At 34.5% G+C, this 20,870-nt stretch overlaps 2 protein-coding genes across 2 annotated transcripts; both read left to right on the top strand.

The window, feature by feature from the left end:
• Positions 1–4,616: 4,616 nt before the first annotated feature.
• On the top strand, positions 4,617–14,945 carry LOC102597700 (serine/threonine-protein kinase prpf4B). The gene is made up of 14 exons (XM_015303031.1): positions 4,617–5,117; positions 5,599–6,683; positions 6,788–6,966; positions 7,450–7,643; positions 7,886–7,954; positions 8,543–8,615; positions 9,098–9,254; positions 9,337–9,628; positions 9,761–9,875; positions 10,028–10,191; positions 10,398–10,472; positions 10,590–11,014; positions 11,452–11,927; positions 12,030–14,945. The coding sequence occupies exons 1-12, from the start codon at positions 4,725–4,727 to the stop codon at positions 10,776–10,778; spliced, it is 2,985 nt and encodes a 994-aa protein (XP_015158517.1). The 5' UTR covers positions 4,617–4,724; the 3' UTR covers positions 10,779–11,014; positions 11,452–11,927; positions 12,030–14,945.
• A 3,539-nt stretch (positions 14,946–18,484) lies between these two features.
• LOC102592415 (uncharacterized) lies at positions 18,485–20,772 on the top strand. Its single transcript, XM_006362499.2, has 5 exons — positions 18,485–18,960; positions 19,076–19,179; positions 19,309–19,480; positions 19,581–19,703; positions 19,783–20,772. Exons 1-5 carry the CDS (start codon positions 18,775–18,777, stop codon positions 20,479–20,481), a joined length of 1,284 nt encoding a protein of 427 aa, XP_006362561.1. The 5' UTR covers positions 18,485–18,774; the 3' UTR covers positions 20,482–20,772.
• The last annotated feature ends 98 nt before the right edge of the window (positions 20,773–20,870 follow it).

Genomic DNA, 20,870 nt, shown 5'->3' with positions numbered 1-20,870 from the left:
TTTTATTTTATGAAGATAAATAAAATTCCTCAATCTTCAATTGGTTCAAGATGAGTAATGGAGATATGTGTCTTCTGGACAGTGCCACAACTCATACAATACTAAGAGAAAAGAAATATTTCTCTTATTTGGTAATGAAAAAAGCATATGTTAATACAATGTCCGGTAGTACAAAATTGATTGAGGGCTCTGGAAGAGCGGCCTTATTACTACCTGGAGGAACATTATTGGTAATTGATAATGCATTGTATTGTAGTAAGTCTTAAAGAAACTTGTTAAGTTTCAAGGTTATTCGCCAAAATGGCTATCATGTTGAGACTGCGACTGAAGGAAAGGTTGAATACCTTTCTATTACTACAATAAATGCAGAGAAGAAAATTGTGCATGAAAAATTGTCTGCATTTTCTTCTGGGTTGTACCATACAAATATTGGTATAGTTAAATCGCATGCCGTGGTAAACAAAAGGTTTACTGGTTCTAATGATTTTATCATTTGACATGACCGGTTAGGCTATCCCGGTTATAATATGATACGCAGAATAATTGAGAATTCACATGGGCATACTTTGAAAAACTAAAATGTTCTTCAATCAAAGAAATTCTCTTGTGCTGCTTGTTCACAAGGAAAGTTGGTTATCAAACCATCAGTGGCTAAGATTAGGGTGGAATCCCCTGCATTTCTGGGACGGATATAAAGTGATATATGTCGACCTATTCACCCTGCATGTGGACCATTTAAATATTTATGGTCTTGATAGATGCATCTACAAGATGGTCTCATGTGTGCTTATTATCAACTCGCAATATGGCTTTTGCAAGGTTGTTGGCTCAAATAATAAGGTTAAAAGCACAATTTCCAGATTATGCAATAAAAACAATTCGTCTTGATAATGCTGGTGAGTTTACATCTCAGGCATTTAATGATTATTGTTTGTCCACTGGAATAACAGTTGAACATCGTGTTGCACATGTTCATACTCAAAATGGTTTAGCAGAGTCATTGATTAAACGTCTTCAATTGATAGCTAGACCATTGTTGATGAGAACAAAGTTATCTGTTTCGGTTTGGGGGCATGCTATTTTGCATGCAGCGACACTTGTGCGCATAAGGCCAACCAATTATCATGACATCTCCCCATTACAATTGATTTTTGGTCAGGAGCCAAACATTTCCCATCTTAGAATTTTTGGTTGTGCGGTATATGTTCTAATTACTCCACCACAACGTATAAAAATGGGTCCCCAAAGAAGGTTGGGGATATATGTTGGGTATGAATCTCATTCTATTATAAAATATTTGGAACCTAAGACTCATTTTGATGAATCAGTATACCCAACATTTAGGGGGGAGAACCAAAAAGCAGTTGGGAAATGGAGATAGATTGGAATTCACTTTCACTGTCTCATTTAGACCCTCGAACAAATCAATGTGAGCAAGAAGTTCAAAAGATAATTTATTTGCAGAATATTGCAAATCAACTGCCGGATGTATTACTAACCTTCCACGGGTTACTAAATCATATATCCAGCTGCTAATGCTCAAGTTCGAGTTGATGTCCCGATAGGACAAATGTTAAGGCAAATGAGTCTGGACCACGTTTAAAACGTGGTAGACCAATTGGTTCCAAGGATAAAAATCCTCGAAAAAAGAAAGGAATAAATGATCAAGATGGTCATAATATGAAGGCAATTGCTCATGAAGAGCTCCGAGACATAATAAATGATGACACCAAAGTGGAGGTCTATGTACCTGAAAATAATGAGAATGAGGAAATCTCTATAAATTATGTCTCGATGAGAAAAATGTGGAATCGAAATAATATTGTGGTGGATAATATTTTTGCCTATAATGTTGCAGTTGAAATAATACAACAAGATGAAGATTTGGAACCAAGATCTGTCAATGAATGTAGACAGAGAAATGATTGACCAAAATGGAAGGAAGCAATTCAAACGGAATTGGCTTCACTTGAAAAACGTGAAGTTTTTGGACCAATAGTCCAAACACCTGAAGGTGTCAAACTAGTGGGGCACAAATGAGTTTTTGTACGAAAACGAAATGAAAATGGTAAAGTCGTAAGATATAAAGCACGACTTGTGGCACAAGGTTTTTCGCAAAGGTCTGGCATTGATTATGAGGAGACATATTCACTTGTGGTAGATGCAATTACCTTCAGGTATCTAATAAATATGACGGTTCATGAGAAGCTTGAAATGCATCTAATGGATGTTGTCACAGCCTATTTATATGGCTCACTAGACCACAATATTTTTATGAAAATCCCTAAAGCACTAAAAGTGCCTAAAGCATATAAAAATTCAAAAGAAGTTGTTCAATAAAGCTTCAGAAATCCTTATATGGATTGAAACAATCAGCGTGAATGTGGTATAATCGTCTTAGCAAATACTTGTTAAAGGAAGGGTATCAAAATGACTCTATTTGTCCTTGTATTTTTGTACGAAGGTCAAAATCTGAATTTGTAATAATATTTGTTTATGTTGATGACTTGAACATCATCGGAACTCCTAAAGAGCTTTCAAAATCTATTGAGTGCTTGAAGAAAGAATTTGAAATGAAAGATCTTGGTAAGACAAAATTTTGTCTTGGCCTTCAAATTGAACATTTGGCAAATGGAATATTTATCCATCAATCAACATATACTGAAAAGGTTTTGAAGCGATTTTACATGGATAAATCACACCCATTGAGTACCCCGATGGTTGTGAGATCTCTCGATAGAAATAAAGATCCATTTCGACCCCAAGAAAAGGATGAAGAGATTCTTGGTGATGAAACACCATATCTCAGTGCTATCGGGGCACTAATGTACCTTGCCAACAATACCCGACCAGATATTTGCTTCGCAGTAAGTTTATTGGCGAGATTCAACTCATGTCCAACAAGAAGACATTGGAAAGGTGTTAAACATATATTCAGATATCTTCAAGGAACAATTGATATGGGGTTGTTGTATTCTAATGCATCCAAGTCAGAATTGATCGATTATGCAGATGCGAGATATTTGTCTGACCCACATAAAGCTAGATCTCAGACATGTTATTTATTCACATATAGAGGTACATCTATATCATGGCGTTCGATGAAGCAAACAATAGTTGCTACTTCTTCAAATCATGCAGAGATAATAGCTATTCATGAAGCCAGTCGAGAGTGTGTATGGTTGAGATCAATGACTAAACACATTTTGCAATTATGTGGTCTTTTGTGCAAACGAAGATTCCAACAATATTGTATGAAGATAATACTGCTTGCATAACTCAATTAAAGGGAGAATATATCAAAGGAGACCGAACAAAGCATATTTCACCTAAGTTTTTTTTCACACATGATCTTCAACAAAATGGTGAGATAAATGTTCAACAGATTCGTTCGAGTGATAATCTTGCAGATTTATTCACTAAGGCATTGCCAACATCAAAAATTGAGAAGCTAAGATACAAGATTGGAATGTGTCGTCTCCAAGATCTCAAATAAATTTTTTATCAGGGGAGTAAAATACGTGTTGTACTCTTTTTCCCTTAGCCAAGGTTTTGTCCCACTAGGTTTTCTTGGTAAGGTTTTTAATGACGTAACACTCAAGGCGTATTACAAGATGTGTGTACTCTTTTTCCTTCACTAGGCTTTTTCCCACTGGGTTTTCCCTAGTAAGGTTTTAACGAGGCACATTATCTATAAACATCCAAGGGGGAGTGTTACAAATACACTTAATTGTGTGGATGTTTCTCTTAATTCATCTCTAACGTATTGTATGTATTTATTATATTTTATTATAGTTGTACTAACGTATTTGGTTAAAGGATGAAAACACGTGTTTTCTAAATCCTACAAAAGGGTAGTCTTTTCACCCTTGTGAGAACACACTTAAATAATATTCTCCACTCTATACTTCTCATCACAATTTGTCTTCCTTACTTGTTTAGTATTATTATATTTTGCTCTCATTTTACAACAATAGTGTGATAATTGAAACACAATAAACAACATATGACAAGAACTATAAGAGTACGTCTAGTACTACGACAAATACTAACAAGGCCTAAACCTAAGCACGACAAGACAACACTCCAATCTCCATCCCTAATAACCTTCTACCCTAATACACGACTTTCAATTATTCCTATCTAGAGATTTGTCCTCAATAATACGAAGTTGCACCATATCCTATATGATCACCTCTTCACAATAATTTTTTCAGCTTCGCGTACCCCTTATAAGCAATCTCTCGCACCTCCTTATTGGGGTATCAACACACATCGTCTGCATATTACCACTTTCTTTTGGATAACCTCATTCATAATCTTACTGCTCCTAATATGTCCATACATTCATCTCAACATCCTAATTTCTAATACAAAAACACACTCAACCATTGTATTTTAAGAAATCGTATGTCAAAAGTAGATGAATAAAAATAAACAAAACAATATTTATGATCAATCTAATCATGTTCAACTTTATCCTTTGCTAGCAATGAGAAAGTCCACTCTTGGTCCCTTTCCCTCGTATTTCAAACAAATCAATCAAAATCAACAAACTTTTTGGGGTCTATTTGTAACTTTCTAAACTTCAGTACCCAATTATTATTATTCTCTTATTTCCAAATATCACCTCAGCTTTTCTCTCTCTATAACTCATCATCATCTCAATCGGATCTCCCTTAGACCCGAATAATTTTCCGACAAAACCTAACCCTAATTCTTCAATGGCCAGCGATTCCAATGAACCTTCCCGTCGCAAACACCATCGATCTTCTCCTTCCGATGAGGATACTGGAGAACCATTGAAACGCCGTAAGCACCGACACCATCATCGTCACCACCGTCACCATCGCCATCATAGTAAGAAGCACCTAGAGAAATCCGATTCGAAATCCGAGAAGGAAATGGTTAAATCAAAAAGTGAGATTGAGAACGGAGGTAAACCAGGAGAAGAGATGAAGATTGGTACTGTTGTTGGTGTTTCTACTTTAGGGATTGATTATGATATGGAGGAAGGAGAAATCATTGAGGATGATGTTGTGGATACTGCTGCTGTTGGTGATGCTGATGAGATTATCGTGGCCAAAAAATTGGGGAATGAAGATGATTTGAACATGGTCTGTTCAGATTTCTTTCGATTTTAATTGCTGCATAAATATCGTGTTTATTTATTTATTTATTCTTCCAGGGCCTGTTTGGTTGCTGCCATGGTTCTTTGAAGATTAACAATACAATTTAGTTTAGTTTTGAAAAAAAAAGTAATCTTTTTGGTAAGTAGTGAAAAACTTCTGTTTTCAAATGCAACATTTCAACTTTAAGCAACCAAAAAAGGGGCCTTTGTTTAGATTTTTACTATTTTTAGTGTCAAGATATGTTAAATTAATGTTGTTTCAACTGTTTGATTAATAAGTATGTTGCATAAAACAGACATGAGAATTATGTATTCCATACAGAGCTTTGAAGTCCTGATGATTGAGGGCTTTCTTTTTATTAGTAAGAAACTTTCTCGTGACTGTTAAAATTTGAATCTTTTTTGTCTGCTAAAATATTGGAAAATTGGACTTTTATCATTTAATTCAGCTCATATTTCTTGTCTAGGAATTGCATGAAGCTAAAGGACAAGGGCCTGCAGACAATGTTGAAAAAGTTGACAGAGATTCCACTGTTTCAGGACGGCATGATGAGCAAAAGCAAAGTAGAAAGGCTGATAGTTCTAGAGAAAGAAAGTCCAGAGTCAAGCATTCTGCCAATGGTAGTTACATATATGAATTTCATAAATTGGAGTCTAAACCACAGAAAGAAGATAGTATCGCTGGTGAAGAAAGTACAGAACAAAAGAGCTATCATGAGGATGAAAGTGCTTTACAGGATCAAATAATAAAATCCTTAACTCCTGAAAATGTTGGGAAGAGGCATAGATCTGTTAGGGTATCATCTTCACATTATGAGCACCCTGAAGAGAGACATGTTACAAAGTCATCCAAGTCACCTGATCGCTCCAGAGGAAGATCACGATCAAAAAGTGTTCTGGAGGAGTCTTTCCTTGTACCTAAGTCTCGTGAGATAGATGACACTTATGAAAAGGAAAGCAGATATAGAAGTAACTTTGATGATGAAAAAATTGGATACAACCGGGACTATCGACATGGAAGCCGAGAGTCTTCAAGGGATAGGGAAAAGGAGCATAATTCTTGTAACAGTAGATCCTCTAGAGACAGGTATTATAACAGGGAGAGTGTTGATAGATTTCGGGAGAGTATGGAGAATGACAGGGATAGAGTAAGAGAGAAAGACAGGGAGCGTGAGTTGGCTAGAGAAAAGCGAAGGGAGAGCGATAAGGAGAGGGAAAGGGAGAGCGATAAGGAGAGGGAGAGGGAAAGAGAGAAAGCTCGAGATAGGGAAAGGGATAGAGAAAGAGAATATGAGAGGGGGAGAGGGAGAGAGAGGGAAAGGGAGAGGGAGAGGGAGAGGGAAGAGAGAGAAAGGAGGAATAGGGATAGGGAAAGCAGGGGACGTAGTAGGGAGGCAGATAGGGATAGAAATAGTGATAGGTACAGCAGGCAGCAGGATGACAGTCTTGCTTATAATAGACGTAATAGACATTATGAGACTGGCATTAATCACTTTAAAACTGAGACCACAAAGCAACATGCTGTAGAGACAGAGAGTGAGAGATCTAAAAGGTATTGTTAATTCTAGCTAGTGACTTTTGATATCAGAACCTCTTCATCAGAGGTGTTTTACATAATATGTGGTTCTTGTTTTTCTCATTTTTGGTTTATCGCAGAGATAAAGTTGAGCAGGAGGATTATCAGGAAAAAGTTGTTTTCCAGCTTGCTGAACAGGAAGAAGAAGATGAACTTGATAGAATTAAGGAGGAGAGCAGAAGGCGAAGGCAAGCTATTCTTGAAAAATATAAGATAAAGAACTCACAGAAGGAACAAGTAACTCAATCTGGGGACGTTGGTAATTTCTTTGACTTGAGATTTCTTGATATATCATTTGATTCTGTTTTGCTGTATTTAATATTCAAAGCTTGGCCTATTCAATACCTTTACGCGAATGACAAGTCTTTGGTTGGTATTTTTCTGTTTTTTCATTTTTTTGTTGTTAAACTCGACGGTGGTAAAACACCTACAGGTTTATCATCTGCGTATTCATGAATATAAGCTGTGAATGTTGTATTTTGGCCAATCAATCTCCCATGCTGCATAGCAGTTTAAGTGCCAAATTTCTGCCTGCTTAATGAGTTTGATTTTGGATTTGCTCTCTTGTATGTTATAGATCTTATTATGTTAGTTGGAGTCTGTTGTCACTCAGGTTTTATGAAGTCTTGCATTGCAATGTATATGATTCTAGAGTTTTGTGCTAAGATATTCTCTATTGATTTTTTGCATGTCTGGGTTGAGTTTCTGGGCTCTAACTATGTTTTTCATTTATTGGCATTAGTTGAGATTCACATGGATCAGTCAACCCAAAAACTGGCAGCCAGACAGAATGTTGTGCAAGAGTCTATTGATGCTAAAAGCAATGGTGCAGATGTCGAGCCAACATTTTCTGTTGGGAAATCACCTCTGCAGGGTGGTCATATTGGTGATGTGCAGGCTTCTGGAGCTGGTGGACTGGGACAGGGTACTCCAAAGGTGTGTTCACATGCCATTGAGATTTAAATGGGGTTTTTCTTTCTGGGGGACTGGTGGTATTCATTCTGCTTTTTTATCTTTCAACACTATTTTCTGGGAGATCTTAGTTCTTGTCCTTAAAGTTTGTTTTAGAATTAGTTGATGCAGTAATTTGCCTTCTAGGTCTGCCTTTTGCTCCAATAGTCTTTTTCCTAAATGCTGGCTTTATCTGATGATTGACTTCCGTTTACTATTCTTTACAGAGTGAGAGGTCGGCTGACATGTTTTGTGACGATATATTTGGAGAATCGCCTGCTGGCATCAGGAAGATGGTCAGTTGCTTTCTTAGAAACATAGTCAGAGATTTTGTGTTTGCTAATTCTTGGATTTAGCTTGTGTTGACTTTTAATATTAGAGAGATTGGGCACTAAAAGCATGCATACTGTTAGGTAATCCAATGTAGCACTTGTTATGTTGGCCATCTCATTGTTTATTTATTTTTAATTCAACTAATAGTGAGCAAACCTTTCTTTCCTGCTGAACCAAAAATGACAAACAGTGAACCATTTTGGAAACGATGGCTATAAAATTCCTCTCACTACATTATGTCTGTTTCTTTTAGATCTTGGAGATTTTGTAATACCATTTAATTTCAGTTTAAAGGGTGGTGTCTAGGAATATAATGTATTGTTAGAACCCTGGATTGTATGAGTCCCTATATTTCCTTGCTCCTCGTTGCCCAAACGATAACAAAGGAAAACTCCGCTCTAACAAGAGAGAAAAAGAGGATGGGTTTCTTACTTTGTACTTGTACTGAAACTGTGGGAAACATATTACTCTGCTTATAGGAAGTCCTTTCCTTGTTTATGTAATAAGCACCCGAATTTCATTTTTCTCTGGTTTTATTTGTTGTCTGTCAGGGCAAAGGAGATGGTGTGGCGGTTGAGCGCAGTGGCCTTCATGATAACTGGGATGATCCGGAAGGGTATTATAGTAAGTATTTCATCTCACTTGTTACCAGGATCTTTCATATTTCAGCTTTTACTTCCATGCTAGTGGTAGTGTGCTACTACATCTGATACTTGGCACCATTTCATTTTTGCTCATGATAGCCTCTCTTTGTTAATTTTTATCCGAAGATGCTTGATAAATTTTGAGTACCCTATGACTCATTTTCTGTTTGCTTCTGTTTAATAACTATAGTAGTGCAATATTTATTCAGGTCCAAAAACACAATACATAAGGAAAAAATGTCTTGAAGTTGAGATTTTCTTTTTGCTAGTTGATATTATTTTTCCCATTATCCATCGAGTTTAGAACCTTGCAGCTCTGACCCTCTGGGATATCTCGGTTAGAAAAAAAGTTGATTTAAGATTGGCAGGAAGTAGTTTCAGAGAAGCTTGTTATGTTGATTAATTTTTGCTATGATGGCTGAAAATCGCTGTCTTAGTTGGTGTCTACTTGTCGGTTTGCAGGTTATCGGTTCGGAGAAATTCTTGATGGCCGTTATGAGATTGTTGCTGCTCATGGTAAAGGAGTCTTTTCTACTGTTGTCCGCGCTAAAGATCTCAAGGTTAGACCTGGTGACCCTGAGGAAGTAGCAATAAAAATGATACGCAATAATGAAACAATGTGAGTAGTTTCTTAGTTTCCCCATTTTGTGCTGCCCTTGATAGATCTGGTGGCCTAATTATGTTGTTTTCATCCTTTTCAGGTATAAAGCAGGTATGGAAGAGTTGGTCATACTGAAGAAGCTAGTTGGTGCAGATCCTGAAGACAAGCGCCACTGTGTTCGATTTATTTCTAGCTTCAAGTACCGGAATCATCTCTGTTTGGTTTTTGAGTCTCTTCATATGAATCTCCGTGAGGTTTTGAAGAAGTTTGGACGTAACATTGGACTCAAACTCACTGCTGTGAGGACGTACGCAAAGCAACTTTTCATTGCTTTGAAGCATTTAAAAAATTGTGGTGTGCTTCATTGTGATATTAAACCCGACAACATGTTGGTAAGTCAACTGTTTGTGTATCTTCTTCTTTCCGTGGGCTAGCTAATTCTCCGACTTCACATCTGCTGAGAGTTTTACTTTGCTTCCCTTAAGTTGTAATATATGTTAACCTTTCTGTATTTGATTATTTAGGTAAATGAAGCAAAAAATGTGCTGAAGCTTTGTGACTTTGGTAATGCTATGTTTGCTGGAAAAAATGAAATTACTCCATACCTCGTGAGCCGTTTTTACCGTGCCCCAGAGATCAGTAAGATCAATTCTTCAATATTTGCTTTTTATATTTTTGGGACTTCCCTTTCTCTTTGTTTCTATTATTCAATGCTCCGACATTGATCCTAAGTACTTTTGTGAATTGTGTGTTTTTGTTTGATTAAGTTTCTGTATTATGTGATGTTGCAGTTCTTGGCTTGTCGTATGATCATCCGATGGATATATGGTCAGTGGGTTGCTGTTTGTTTGAGCTCTATGCTGGGAAAGTGTTATTTCCAGGTCCAACTAATAATGACATGCTTCGTCTTCATATGGAATTGAAAGGTCCATTTCCAAAAAAGATGCTTAGAAAGGTTCGTCTTAGACATTCTCCATATTACCCTAAGCTAATTTGGAATATTTATGATTTGAAGCTATTAACCTGGTTAAGTAGTTGCTGCGGACAATTCTAGGTGATTGCAGTAGGTGGTGCTGCTTTTGCAGTTTTTGCATCTTTCTTAATAATTGACATGATATGGTCAGTGTGGAAACAATAATTCTTTCCGTTCTCTTATTTCAGGGTGCATTTACAGAACAACATTTTGACCAAGATCTCAATTTTCTTGCCATCGAAGAGGATCCTGTTACAAAGAAGGTCGTTTCTTGTAGACTTTAGACTGTCTTGTCATTCCCAGATAATCAAACCATTGATAGTCATTAATGATAACCTTGCTATATATTAAATTTTGGTTGCACTTGTATACTTTTGCAGGCCATAAGGAAGCTGATTGTTAATATCAAGCCAAAAGATATCAGTTCAATAATTTTGGGCTCTCCAGGTGAAGACCCAAAGATGTTGGCTCACTTCAAAGATCTTATGGAGAGAATTTTTGTGTTAGATCCAGAAAAGAGAATGACTGTTTCCCAGGCATTGAGCCACCCATTCATCACGGGCAAGTGAATGACAACAATGATTTTATGACCAGGGACATGCTGTTGCACTAGATACTAGTGTATTATGATCATATGATCTTAGTTTATTTTCAGTTCTCTAATCATTGGGCTTTATATGTCTTTATCTACTATCATGGGTTAAGTGCTTCGGAGATTGGCATGGTTGAAGTTGCAGAGAAGATTGCTGATTTTGGGAGATCTATATCTTGGCAGTTCTTTCAGTGCAATGTTTTCTGTTCTATCGTAAGATAACTTGCCAAAGGCGTTTTTCCCTTCTGTACTAATTCTTGATGGTGACATTATAAAGAGCTTCATACAATTTTAAAATAGTGAACATGTCTCAAGTGGTACTTTGGACTCAAGTCTTGAGAATGGAGAATAACTTGTGCCAAAATAGATATTGACAGAAGCATGGTTCTTCATATGTCTCTGTAAATAAACACAATGAATTATCTGTTCACTCTGAATGTAGATTGGGATCTGTCTTTTTATTTTTTTTCTCCCTTTCTGTACTTTTAGTTTTCTTGACTCTTGTCTTCAAATCTCTGATTTAATTGTTTATTTCTGTGGGATTATATAGTTTTCAGGCCTATTTCTTAATTGTGTATCATCTCTCTTTTGTTTTACATACTGTTCAGAATCCTCGGGTCCTGGAAAGTCTAATTTACTTTTTCCTTCAGGATATCTACCAGGGCATTGATGCAAGATTCAGTGATTTAGATGCTTAAAAGGCACCCTGGAGAAGGTACCTTGGTTTGTTTGTTAGGAATTACTGTGACTCCCTTTTAATGTTGTGAATCAACTTGATTCCTTGGACATCAGTGATAATTTGTGTTTTCTTGTTCGTGTCAATTTTTAATTTTTCTCGACAAGTTCTGCTTTCTGAACTTTAATTTGGTCCTGTCTGAATAATTGCACACTTGAGGGTGGTTTGTTAATGAGCCTCCTTAGGTTAGAATAGTAAAACTATCAAGAGCTAAGGGTTCTATATTATTTGGAAATAATTTGGAGTCATTGTTATTTTTTCTATTTCTTAAATTTTTTTCCGAAAAACACTTTCTAATAAGTTGCATTGCATCTGATCCATGGTATGGTCATCCTGGAGCAATGTATGACTGGAGAATGATCAGATGCAGCCTTGAAGTGAGTTGTTTGAGTGAGTTGTCAATTTTATTTTCTTGCTGTTTGTTCAATAAGAATAATATATTCTACATCCCTTTGAGAAGTGTGGTATTGATGTGGCTTTTTGTCTTGCTAGGGTGTGGTTCCATGCATCTGCAGTTCTAGTAAGTATCCTTGAATTTCATTACGTCTCTGGTGTAATAGGTGGGTATCTTTTGAAAACCTGATATTCTTCTATCAATGTATTATTACATTCAAAGTTTGGTAGTCCTCCATGGAATATAATTCAAATTCTTAACTGAATTTTGCTAATAAAATTGGTCATTGTGGATCAAATCTATCTCAAATTTCAATTGTCCCTTTCCTGAACACTAACTTCCCGTGCCAGATTTTTAGTCATGAAAAAAAAACATCTGTCTAGCTTGCATTGGAATTTGACTTTATAGATCCCTCCTCCAAGAAGCATTGCATTTTTCTCCAATCTGCACGGTCAAGGAACATTTGACAAGCCTCTCATGTTTATCTTCCTCCACCTTCTTAGGCACCTACATATTGCTCCTCTGCCAAGCCTCTCCGACTTTCTCTATCCATTTTTTAGCCGTTAAACTTTGTTAGTCATGACAAGCTCAACTTGTGACTATACCTTTTTATCCATAGGGTTTGTCCTTCTCGAAGGATTTGAGGTGTGATGTATAGCCACGAGTCTTTAAACCCCTCAATGCCTGACTACCATTTGACTAGTAATCTTTCTTTCTCACACTAAAGAATTCTGCACTCAAGTTTGGTATAATTGTTTTTGGATTATGGTACTTTTCAGGAAATTCAAACTTCAAATAATGTTTAGAGGGGACAAGTGCATGGCTTTTATGAGATACTTAACTGAATAGTCATTTCCTTAAAAAAATTCTTCTCAAGTAGAATGTAGCCCTAGGGAATTTCTTTTTTGATGAAAGTAGGAATGTGGAATTTCTAAATTCAGACGAACACTGTAAAGGGACTATTTTCAAATGTCAAACAAAAATCATATTTTTAATGAGGTAGTGTTGCAAATTAAAGCATCACTAAAAACATATGAAAGCTCATAAGGAGTCAAATAGTTAGGCATGCAATTAAACTACTGGCAATCTTGCTGCATTTTGCAAAAGTAATGTGATATCCAAGATGAGGCAAAACAAGTGAGAAATAGCATATACATGTATAAGTTCGTTTATTTTGTTTAATCGGCTTATTTTTTCAGAAAATCGAGAACTCAAATGTAAACGAAAATTTTGATTTTTTCGGTTTTTGGTCGGTTCATGGTTTATGTTTTTAATATTATCAGTTTTTCAATATGGTTCTTCAGTTAACTGGAAAATCAAAATGAAAGAGGTTTTGGGGTTCTCTATACAGTACTCGTTAGTTTAAAAAGTTCTCTAGCCCAATTACACCCTCCCAAGGCTGAAGCCAGAGTTCTGATGCCAAGCCTAGGCTCTTAGCTTAGTTTATGCTAGGGTTCCAAGTCTCTTTTGCTGATGCATTGTCGCCTCACACTCTTACCGTCCCACATTTGTCCTGCATTGGTGCTGTACTGGCCTGCTTTGAGTCCCTTCTCTCTTTCTTAAGATGTCATAGGTAGATTTTAGTGAATTGACTTGATAAAGTTGAAGTGTATCTTTACTCTTGTTTCTGTATTTCTGAATGTAAGTTAAGTTTACCGTAGTTCATTCCTGTTTCTTTAACTCACTTTAACACCGCCTTTGTTTGAGTGAACTCACCCCATTGTTTGTGGTTTGGTTCTCTTGTTATTTATCTTTGGTGAAGCACTCACATACTTCTATCTGACTTGGATCTCTATTTCTGATGTCTTAAAAGTGTTTCGTATTCCTTCTATGGGTTCTCAATCTGTGTGTGTTTACCTTCTACATTTTATTATGTCTTTAGTTAGAATAGCAGCTGTCATTTGAGTTGTTTGTTTTTGGTTCAAGTGTATTTGTTGTTCTTCAGAATTCTTTTGTCATTCTAATGAAGCCATTATAAATTTAAAAATATTCAGAATACATTGAATCCTGCATATGTTGATTCAGTTTGATATTACAAATCACTTCTTATTGTATAACAAGTGACATTACCCATCACTAGTCTGGATAAGTAAGAAGTGTAAAGAGCTCAATTTTCCCTTGAACTATGTGAAATGGTCCAACTTTGCCCTCTGTTAAAAGTTGGGAGTCATCCATATCCTCGCCAGTCGCCATTTAGTTTTGGCTCGAAATCTGAACTTCTAACCATAAGGGCAGATTTCGATCTTTTTCTCTATTATATGAGTTAGACTCTAATCATCCGGAGTAGCACAAAAACTTGCCACGTTGCTATGCTGTCAAAAAAATGCAGCTTCCTAACTACCAAATTTGTTTCACACTCATCACTTATGTATTGTGAAGTAAATTTATAAAAATATATATTTGAAGGGAAGCTTGCTCTGCCATTGTGGGTTCTCTGTTCGGTTTTGCTCTAATCACTTGTGCCTTGAAATATTCTCAGCTGCATTTACTGCACCGATCTGTGTTTATATGTGAGATTATAGCTTGAATGTAAGAAGTGGAATGACCCTCTTTATGTGGGATCATAGTGCAACAACACCATTCGTATTTTGTGCTGTCGAAGGATTTAAAAATTTTGTTCCTCAATTACTCTGATCATTCTTTACTAGCTTCTTGATGGTTAGAGCATTCATTTTTAGTAGTGCTACACACTTCATTTCATTGTGTTTTCCAGTTCTGGTGGTTAGGGATGAGTGTTGTTTTGGAGCTTGACGTTGTCATAGATTGTTAAATGATCATATCATGCCTTGATGCACAACTGTGGATTGAATTCAGATTCTAGTAATTGAGATATTGCTTCATGATTTAGCTTATTGCAACTTTTTTTGGAGTTTGGAAAAGTTATCTCTATGTATGTAGTAGTTAGTTAAACCAGTGCTCCAATTGCGCGCTGCACTAATGCTGAAGAATTTCCTGCCTTCACCTGGATGTTCTGCTTAACTCTTTCGATATTTTAGTGCATAACAGTTGCCAGATTTTGTAGCCTTGATAGTGCAATTCTCAGCTAAGAAAGCCTACTTACGTCTTCAGAATCGCGACTCATGTCTACTTTGATTCTTCTTCAGCCTAATGATGTGTGTGTTGTTCAGCTCGAAAGATTATGTTTGGGCAGCAGAGCCATTATTGATGTTCACACTTATTCTATGAAATATAAATATCAATTTACGTTTTCTCTTAGCTTCAAGTTTCAACATCTGATGAAAGTCTATCAAAAGTGAGAAAGGAGGCTTGTGGTCTGTTTGCTTCATTGTAAACATATCGCCAACGTTAACGATCAAAGTTGCAAATAGAAAAAGAAATATTTTGTCTCATAATCATAAACTAGATGTGTTATGTCAACTTTGTTAAAGTTGAAATAGTAATAATTGAAGAAATAATTTGTTGACAAATCAAAGATTATTTAATTTTTTAACTAAAAAGGATACCAATTAATATGACAAAACTCAATTAGATTCCTACAACGAGTGTATTTTGGTTGCATCAAAATTCAATGACGTAGAAAAGTATAAGCTTATGGAAGTTTCATTGTTGTTACATTTTTTTGGGTTACAATGATTGAAAGCTAAAGATTATGAAAGAAAGAAAAAAAAGGTCAAGAATCTATAAATGCAATAACGTTAAGAAAATTATCATTCATTAGAATTTTGCTAAACCAAAAGTAAATTAACACTTTCTGGTTTGAATAAATCATTTGGAGTACACTTGAATTTTCTTTTGATTACTGAATGTACCATGAAAGTTCCAAATCTATCACCTAATATTAATTTATACCAATTTATTATAGTTAAAATCACAAAAAATGGATGAAGATGTGTATTGATGAATTATATTTAGTAAAATATAAGTTTTTGTGAAGACATTTATATATCATGGGTTGGTATAAACATCGCATCCAGATAAACTTTTTATATACTCACAAAATGCTACTAGTACTAGTACGAACGGAGTCCTTTGTAATAATTTACCTGTTTTTTTTAATATACTATCAGTCTATCACTGTATAGTTAAATACTTTAAAAATCCAAAACTATTGAACCTTGCACTTAGAAATTAGATAAAAATAAATCTAATAATAAAATATATTACTAGTCAATTTATTTTTCATTGTCAAACATATATAAATGGCTGTGACGTCCCTGCTAGGTAAATTGTTATTGTTGACGTCGAGAGGTTTAAATTTCTAATTTCAACTTGACTATCTTTTCAGTCTTCATTGACTGTTCAATAATAATAAAATTTTAATTCTTTCATTTTATTTCATACAAATCCGAATTGGATATCCAATTTGCTTCAGTTTGAGATTATATGCAGGAATAAACTTTTAAAATTTATGATCTTAAATATTTATAACATACTAAAAATATTTTTTGATATTATAATCTTAATTTGTCATGTTTATTTTTATAAAAATAATAGTGTAATTAAAGACAAAATAAGAAGTAAGAAATGATTCAAACGATCACAACGCATGCACACATGTAATACATGCACGTACAGTCGTGTGACAATAAAGCTTTTACTGAAAATCAACTACAAAAAAATAAATAATTTTACTATAGTTATTTAGCGATAATAATATAATTATTATTATATTATATTGAGTGATATATGTAAATATTTGTAACCAAATTCTTTAATAAATATCACTAAAGAATTTAACGATTTTAGTCATGATTACGTAATACACTTAATTATGGTAAACATCAATTAATGTTGATAAGTTTTCTCTTAACCTGAGATGAAGGATGATTAAACAAATTTTACCATTGTTTCAGAATTTTAGATTGTTTGGGGACTTATAGTTTTTATAGTCAAGCATCTTAAAAATTAACTTATTTTGAAAAGTATTTTTTGAAAAAAATATATATATATTTGACCAATAAAGTTTAGAAATATTTTTGAACAGTAATTAGTATTTGATCAAACTTTTTAATCAATACTTCTAAATGTATTTTTCAAAAAAATGTTTTTTGAATTTTATTTTACCTTTTTTAGCTTTGAAAACAATTACATTCAAAAACACTTATTTTTTTCACAAAAATTCGATCAAAGACCTTACTTTTTAATATTTTTTTTAGCATTTTTGCAAATAAAAATAAGCTTGATCAAACAGAATATTAGTCTCAATAAATTTCTTAATGACGTCCAAGGTAGTTTTAATTTTGAAAGGTTCTAGAAACCAAGTGATTATAGCTTCTATAATTAGTAGCTAATCAGCAGTTGTCAACAAGTTTTGAATAATCAGCTTACCTAACACAACCTCTAAAAAGACTATTTTTCTAGCTTTTGTACCAATTTGATAGGACTTGGGACTTTAGTATAAATAAAATTTCATTTTCAAATAACTTTCAAATTTACCTTCTCTCTATTTTGATATATTCATCGTTTTCATTATAAGTGTCATTATTCTTTTCAAATTTATTAAATTTTCGAAGTTAAATATGATCTTAAAATCATAACAATCGTTTATTTATATTTGATAATTAGATTTCATTCTCAGGTAAAATATACGTACACAATTAAATCACTTATAAATCAAATATATTCAATACGAACGCAATCAAATCACTTTCAATCTCTTATTTAACCTCCAACTAATTCAGGTTGCTAAAAATTACCAACATCGTGTCAGATACTCAATATTTTTTATAATATTAATTTAGCTACAACTCAATATTTTCCTAGTAATTAAAGAGTAACGCAAAAAACTTTCCTCGTTTGAATTTTTGTTATTTATTAATATTAAATTCATATATAGCTTTTTTCTTTCTTTCTTTATGTTGTGGTAGTGGAATATCTAAGGATATGATATCGTAGAAAAAATTGCTTCTCTTTTAATTAGAGATTTTTTATTCGAGCTTTGAATATTAAAAATTCTCAATATAAAAAGTGTTTTCCTCTGAATGAGATTTTATATGACATAAATTTGAATTAATCAGATTTCAATACGAATAGCGATCGAAAAAACCCAAAAATATGTTGTGGTAGTGGACATGAAACAAAAATGAGAAAAATTTACATAATTGGACCGTTTCAAAGCCGCAAGAAATCACCGAGTTTTTTCTAATATGTACACCTCTTAACCGCGTCTCAAATTCCTATTTTTCCATTTCATACTAAAAAACTTCCTTCATAAGAAAAATCCCCACACGTTACTTTAACATTATTATTTTTTTTATATATAATCGTGATCTAGTATCTCCTATTAATAGTTATCAAGTAATTATATTCATTAAACTAGGATTGAGTAAGTATTTTATTTTATATATAATTATAAAATTTGAACCATTTATTATTTTATTTTTATATATATATTCCTGATATTCTAATCATTTAATAATTTTTGTTTCCGTTAAAATTTAAATATAGATTCTAAGAGAACCTTAGTATCTCAGTTGGTTGACTGCTTGAACTCTCACCTTGTTGAGAAGGGTTCGATCTGATCACATTATAATCCCCTTCCTTTCGCCTTTCCCTACTCCCAATTTTTTTTAAAAAAAAATATTCTACTTTAAGGTTATTTTAAATGTCCACAAAAAACATTTGCACCATAATATATTTGAGAAATTTCTTATTAACTTCCCCACAACATTCTTTATATTTTCTTATAATTCAACCTTCGTCATTATCAAAAGTTGCAACTGAGCTAGTTTCATTTGTTCCTATCTTCTAGTCTCTTCAACAACCACCAACCATTAAAAAAAAAAACTCTTATTGTGTTCAAATTTATAAGAGTTTATACTTCTCTTTCTTTTACTTGTTTCTCATTGAGTGAGGAAACAAACAAGTGAAAGGGAAGTAGCCATGGGAAGAAAACTTGATGCTTTACTAGGAAGAAACTTTAAAATTAGTAAATTCAAGGCCACTGCAAATTTAGCCATTTCCAGGGTTACTGTACTCAAGAACCAACGCCAAGCACGGTGCTCGATCGCGCGGTCTGATGTGGTTCAGCTCTTAAACCTTGGTTTCCATGAAAGAGCTCTTCTAAGGGTAACTTATTTATTTCACTATGTTATCATTTTGATCATGTGGGGATATGTATAGTACATATTTCGAGTCAGAAGTAATAGATTCAGTTGAACTCACAGAACCGATATGTTTGTAGGTTGAGCAAGTGATCAAGGAACAAAATATGTTGGATGTGTTTGACATGATAGAAGGCTATTGTCTTCTCACTATTGAAAGAACCAACCTTATTCAACAAGAGAAGTTAGTGTTTTTAATTTATTTATGTTTTCAATTATGGATATGTGTATATGTTTTATTTTTTTGAAAATCTTAGTAGCTCAGTTGGTTGACTGTCACCTGGTATTAAGCTTTCTCATGATCTGTCTGTAGAATATGTCCTGAGGAACTGAAGGAGGCGATATCGAGCTTGATTTTTGCAGCTTCAAGGTGTGGTGAGTTCCCAGAACTTCAGGAGCTTCGAGCAATTTTCACGTCAAGATTTGGGAAAGAATTCGCAGCTCGTGCTGTTGAGTTAAGAAACAATTGTGGAGTAAATACAAAGGTAATAATTAATAGAACATCTGGTATAGTATTCTATCGTAGTCTACGAACAAAATGGCATGCTAATAATGTACTCATTTACTGTTTTTTTCGCAAAGTAGATGATACAAAAGCTGTCAAAAAGGATGCCTAGCTTAGAACAAAGGACCAAAGTGCTTAAGGAAATTGCAGCAGAGAATAACATTGTTTTGAAAATTGAGGAAATAATTTTGGAAAATACAGAGGTATGTTTTGAGATGAGTCTTGAATTATATTATTCTATTTTTGAAGTAAATTTTTAAAGAACTTTTACGATGAAAACAGGAGGAGGAGGTCATCGCGAAAAGGAAGGACCAGCCTGAAGATCACATACCAGTTTTACCTCAAAATGTAGACCATGAAGCTAGGAGAAAATATAAAGATGTAGCAGCTGCAGCTCAAGCAGCTTTTGAATCTGCTGCTTATGCAGCAGTAGCTGCCAGAGCAGCTGTGGAACTCTCTCGGTCTGAATCACGTGATCTGGATGACCCCAAGAGTCCGAGTCAGAAGCCAAGGAATGTATCGGACTCTCGTGAGGATTTGAAATCTGAGTTTCATGCAGGAGAGGAGAAGAATAATGAGGGAGTTGAGAAAATTGAGACTAGTCAGAACTATGGTTTTCATTCTGAAGTCGACCAATTCTCCGATGGAGATGAGGTGGAAGAACTCAAACAGAGGAAGTTTGAAGAACAGTTCAAGAGATCAGTCTCTGTTTCAAGTTCTGATATTTCAGCAGACGACATTCTTGTTGATGAGGTGAAAAGTCCAAGACATGGTGTAGTTTATGATGAAATAGATGAAGAAGTTGGAGAGGAAAACAGAATCCCATCATTAAAACGTCCTAAGAATGAAGTTTTTGGTTCTCCGGTGCACCAAGCAGGAAATGAGAAGGAGATTGAAGGATTCACAAAGCAAGGTGCAGAAAAACTAGATATAAATAAGAAGCCAATATCAATGAGAACAAGAAAGAACCTTCACTGGTGAACCAAGATCGGTTATATGTTAACGAAAAGGAGATTGAAGGATTCACAAAGCAAGGTACAGAAAACCTATACATAAATAAGAAGCCAATATCAGTGAGAACTAGAAAAAAGTATCACTAGAGACCAAGGATGAATAAATGTTTGCTGAGATTTTTCCAGTTGGTGCATATATTGCGTACTTAGTCAATATATCATAGCTACATATTTTCTTTAGCTTTGGAGATTTTGTAAGTTTGCAGATATATTTTGTGCTTTTGTCAATATAATGTAGCTTCATATTTTGTTTGCTTGATTAAGACAAATGCTGTGATATTTTATAATAATCGAAGCTACAGCCAGACACATAAATTCTTTTGATTCGAAACTTTACTGCTATGAGCTACTATTATA

The sequence above is a fragment of the Solanum tuberosum genome, unplaced genomic scaffold (assembly GCF_000226075.1).
Source record: "Solanum tuberosum cultivar DM 1-3 516 R44 unplaced genomic scaffold, SolTub_3.0 scf00410, whole genome shotgun sequence".
NCBI classification, from domain to species: domain Eukaryota; kingdom Viridiplantae; phylum Streptophyta; class Magnoliopsida; order Solanales; family Solanaceae; genus Solanum; species Solanum tuberosum.
This window is presented reverse-complemented; position numbering and strand designations above follow the sequence as displayed.